General features: G+C 32.5%; 1 protein-coding gene across 1 annotated transcript; it reads right to left on the bottom strand.

Annotated features, from left to right (window-relative positions):
• Window positions 1-265: 265 nt before the first annotated feature.
• BDBG_06863 (uncharacterized protein) lies at window positions 266-604 on the bottom strand (the record flags this gene model as incomplete). Its single annotated transcript, XM_002622699.1, has 1 exon — window positions 266-604. One exon carries the CDS (start codon window positions 602-604, stop codon window positions 266-268), a length of 339 nt encoding a protein of 112 aa, XP_002622745.1.
• Between the last annotated feature and the right edge of the window lie 4,889 nt (window positions 605-5,493).

Genomic DNA, 5,493 nt, shown 5'->3' with positions numbered 1-5,493 from the left:
TCGCGGCCCAGGTGTTCTCTGTCTGGCTCGCGGAGTCCCTCAACTTGTTCTCTAGATAGGTCTTGAGAACAGATCATCGGGATCTCTCATGATCATTCCCTAGATGGTTCAACCAGTTCTTGGCTTCAGTGTAATAGAGGCCTGTCATTGCATAGATGACAGCTTCTTCATCTTTCATGTCACACAGCTGGGTTTGCAAGTCAATTTCAAATGCAAACTTGCAAAAGCTTTTATAGATTGTGGTTTGATAGATGACCTTAAGTGATCATGACTTGAGAAAGTTTCTTTTCAGTTTGCAGGTGTCTCTGGAGATCATGTCTAGAGACTCAGTTTGAGAGTGTTTGCAGGCAGCAAGCATTCCTTGTAGAAAAATAGCTTGATTCTGTAAGAGATGCTCAAGAATGTTCTTCACTGAGATTGGTTTGTTCATGGGTTCGGAGGGTTCCTCTGTCACAGATGCAGAGGATGGTGTCCCGCGAGTGGTTGGTAAGTCCCCTGGGACTTCTTCCACAGGGATTATCCATGGTTCAGGTGGCTGCTCCTGGGTGCCTGCAGTAGGGTTCGCAGGGGTTGGAGCATGCGAGTTTCTAGTTCTTCCAGTCATAACAGGTGATTGCTGACTGACTGAGCTTGAAATGTAAGAATAAGTGCTTGCAGGTGATTATTCAGGTGTTTGCAGCTTGATGTGATATGTACTGTTAACTACTAGAAGTGTTCACAGTAGAAAGATAAATATAGAGATCAAGTATATAATAGCATTCAAGCTGAGTTGCAAATAGTATTCGCGAACTCCAGTCTATATAGTTGTGTGTAGTCAAGGGCCGCTAGCCCTATTGGTTACGCGAGAGATAGGAATAGGGGTAAAGAATCCGCGAGGAGCGGGATTTCTTACATCTTGAGAGAATTGAATAAAGATCAGTATACTTAAGAAGACATTAACTTTCAAACTCTTACAGATTCTTATAAGTGTAGACAAAGACGAGACTTATGAAGATTTCTGTGTACAACTCTGAACATTGAATGACTGTCTTATCAAGCTCAAGAGTATACAGAACAGTGATAGAAGATATTACATCTCAGTTACTCATACATCTGTAATGAGGAATAACAACAATGATGCAGATGCTATGAACTGAGTAGACTTGAATATCTATATATAAGCAAGGGTCTCTGCTGTCTGAACAGACTTTCAAGTTTCTGGAATCACTTCTGAAGAAGTTGCTGACTGATGTCAATGAGAGATATGCATTAATTATAACTGATCAGAACACATTGCTTTCAACTGCTAATCAGTCTACATGTCTTCTCACTCAAGAGAAAGATCAGTATCTTCTTGCTTAAAGAACAGATCAGTGTCTGTTCACATCAATCATGTTACATTAGAGAAAGATTTGAAAGATAACTATGAGAATACTCTGATGAAAGAGGGAAAAGATTAGCTTCTGTTCAAATTCACAAGCAGGAGCTTAAAGAGGTTGAATGACAACAATTTGAAGAGAAAATGACAATGAATACAATTCTTGTATCTACTGTGATAGATAACATGTATAATATGAAGATTATGATAGACAGCAGTCTATGTCATTATGCAATGATTAAATCTTCAGTTATAAGACATTATAATCTTCAGTGTATTCTCTTATCAAGACTCTGACTTCTTGCAGAATTTGATGATTTAAAAGACATTCACACCTGTTACATGATGAAACTAAACATAGATATCAGAGAACATCAATGTGAAGATGTCTATGCATATGAAGTTGATAATCTTGACTATAATCTTATGCTAGAACTTATCTGACTATCTGAACAAGACATCTTATTGAATGCTTAAAATAGAAGTTTAATATTCTCTAACAATGATAGAATTCATGAAGATGATATTCATAAGACTATGAATCTTACACAGATCTCTGCTAACACTTATAAAATACTCTGAAAAAGAAGTCATCAATGAGATCACTGACAAAGTCACTGATAACAGAATTATATATCAATCTATTTCATCAGTCTGACTGATATCAAGAAAGCTCTAGAGAAGTTATTCTGTACTATAATAACAGATTCTCACACAAAACTCTCTTAATAATATCATGAATATCTAGATGTCTTCTGATAAGATAATATTATAAATATTCTCTCTTTACAAGGCTCAGAAGTGAATCACAGTATCAAGTTAGAAAAGAAGAATGATAAGAACTCTGAGTCATCATGAGATCTCCTTTATAATATGTCTCAAGATGAACTTCTTCTTCTTTAGAAGACACTCAATGATCTGTTGAATAAGAGATTTATATATATTAGTAACTCTTTTACTGCAGCTTCTATTCTCTTTGCAAAGAAATCAGATAAAGAACTCTGACTCTGTGTGAACTATTGAGATCTGAACAGATTGACAAAGAAAGATCATTATTTCTTATCTCTTATCAATGAAACTCTAGCATGTATCAGATGAGCTCAATGATTTATAAAGCTAGATATCATTATCACATTTCATAAGATTTGTATTACTGAAGAAGATGAATGACTTACAGCATTCTGAATATGTTATGACCTCTTTGAATAAGTAGTCACATTCTTTGAACTGATTAATGCTCTCAGTACATTTCAGAAGTATATCAACAGAGCACTCTGAGATTTTCTTAATAAGTTTGTATCTACATATCTAGATGACATTCTTATCTTCACTGATGAATTCAGAAAGAAACATCAAGAACATGTGTGAAGAATATTATAATGATTATAAGAGACAGAACTATCAATAGATATTAATAAGTGTGATTTTGAAGTCAAGAGTATAAAATACCTAGATTTTATCATAGAAGTTGATAAGAGAATTCAAATGAATTCTGAGAAGATCTTCACTATTCTTAAGTGAGAAGCTTCATGTACTGTGAAAGATGTATAATGCTTTATTAGATTTGCTAACTTCTATTAATGATTTATATGAAACTTCTCAGATATCATGAGATCACTTACAGAACTTATCAAGAAGAATTCAGTATTTCAGTGATCAGCAGACATTAAAGCTGTATTCACATAAATAAAGAAGATATTCATTAATATCTCTCTGCTGATAATATTTGATTCTGATCATAAGATAGTTATTAAAGTCAATTTCTCTGACTATATTACAGAAGAAGCTATATTGCAATATGATGATGAAGATGTCTTACAATTATATATCTTTATGTCTAAGAAACTGAGTCTTGCTGAATACAATTACAAGATCTATGATAAGAAACTTCTTACAATTGTACACTGTTTAGAAGAATGAGACTCTGAACTCTGAAGTGTCTTCAAATTTGAGATAATCACAGATCATAAGAATCTCAAGCATTTCATAATCATCTGTAAGCTTACTGAATGTCAGATGTGAAAATCTGAGCTATTAAGCTGTTTTCATTTCACTATACACCATCACCTCAGCAGTCAGAACTCAATGATAGATGCTCTCTCACAATGAGAGTAAGATATGCCTTCTGATATAACAGACATCTGTTGAATAAACTGAGAACACTGACTCTTAGATCTGAAGATATTAGTTGATCAAGATGAAATAACTCATGACACTATACATGCTTCTCTGATTAGAACATTCTCTCTCTGAACTGTCACTGACACTGATATCAATATCTCAACTTCTCTCACACTGAATGAACTGTGACATATAACAGCCTGAGCTGATGAACTTCTCCAGGTCCTCACTGAAGCAGTATAATAAGAAGTGTCTTGATTTCCTTCAGAACTACATATAAAGACTGATATCTCAGAATGTTCAATTGATGACAATAATACTTTGCAATTCTGTGAATAATATTGAGTCTCTCAGTTCAAACCTCTACACACCTGAATAATGCAAGAGATGTATGATTCATGTATAACTGATCATTCAGGTTGTGAATAACTATATTAAATAATCTCTCAAGAATTCTACTGATCTGAGATATTGAACAGTATCAGATACTTTGTCTGAAACTGTAACTGTTATTTCTCTATCACTTCATGAAAGAATTGTAGAAAAGACCTGCTGAAACTGCTTGATGTCTCTGATAGAATCTGATAAGATGTGATAATTGACTTTGCTATTAATCTCTCTGAGAGTAAGAATTGTAGAAATGTTCTGATTATTGTGAACTGATTCAGTAAAGATGTAATATTAAAACCTTGTAATAAGATGAATACTGAACAAGTTACTGAAGTCTTTCTACAGAGTCTGTTCTATCAAATGTATGAATTACTGAGATCTATAGTATCAGATTGAGACTGTCAATTCATGAGTGCTCTCTGAATAAGAATCTGTCAAGTTCTCAAGATTATATGCTGTTTGTTAACTGCCTATAACTCTGAGACTGATAATGCATCAGAATGAATAATTCAGACTGTAAAGAATTATCTTCATAAGTTCTGTAATCATTTATAAGATGATTGATATGATCTTCTTCTACATGCAGAGGTCACTATCAATGATCATTATTATTATTATTCTTCAATTATAGATGTATGCAGTCAGAGACTATGACATCTAACTGAGAACTAAAATTTCTCAGGGTTTTTCCTATATCTATAAAGTTAACTATTATACATTCACCAATTTCAGATATATAAAATCAGAAAATTTCAGCTCAGAATACAAAAACTGTTTACAAATTGCAGTATTTTAACATCTTCTGATACTTTGAAATCTTTTGACAATATCATGACAAAAGAAAAGAGAACACAGTCTTAAAGATAGACACATTAAATAGATAGATAGAAAAGAATAGAAAGGAAAAAGTAAAGTAAAATAAAGAGAGACTGTAACAAAATAAATTATCAAAAGATAGTATATAGCTGTTTTAACAGACTATATCTGATCAATTTCCTTCTCTTCATATTCAGATATTTCTGAATTCAGTCATTTTCTTGTAGCTGCTTGAGTTTCTGATAGAAAGTCTATTAAGTATTTAATTCCTGTCTCAGTTGAGAATAAGAATCTCATATTTAATTGATTTAGATCATACTTCTTCTTTAATCTGACTCTGAGACTATTGTATAATGCACAATGCATTACAATATACTCAGGATTTTCATTTGCATTGCAGAATGAGTACTCTGTTGAATCAAATCTATTATCAAGTCTTTATATATAGGATTTGAAATAATCATGTTCTAGTTTCAGCTGAATTATAGATGAGAATATTTTCTTTTTACATTTAATTAAACAAGATTTTCACTTTGATTTTGTCTCAAATCTTGAATAATGTATGCTGTTCTTTTGTTTCTGCCAGCTTTCATTCTACTTATTTAAATAAGATTCTTTTATCTTTCTCTTTATAAAAGACCAGAACACTGTTTTTTAAATAGATCTGCTTAATTCTGAACCCTTTTTTACAACTCAATCAGTCAATTCATTGTCATGAATATTCATATGAGCAGGAACTCAATGCAGATGAATTATTAGTTTTGATATTCTTCTCTTTTGAATTTTTAAAACAGAGTTTAAAATCAGTT

Source organism: Blastomyces gilchristii, assembly GCF_000003855.2.
Source record: "Blastomyces gilchristii SLH14081 genomic scaffold supercont1.16, whole genome shotgun sequence".
NCBI classification, from domain to species: Eukaryota; Fungi; Ascomycota; class Eurotiomycetes; order Onygenales; family Ajellomycetaceae; genus Blastomyces; species Blastomyces gilchristii.
The sequence above is the reverse complement of the archived record's forward strand: the minus strand, read 5'-3'. Positions and strand labels throughout refer to the sequence as shown.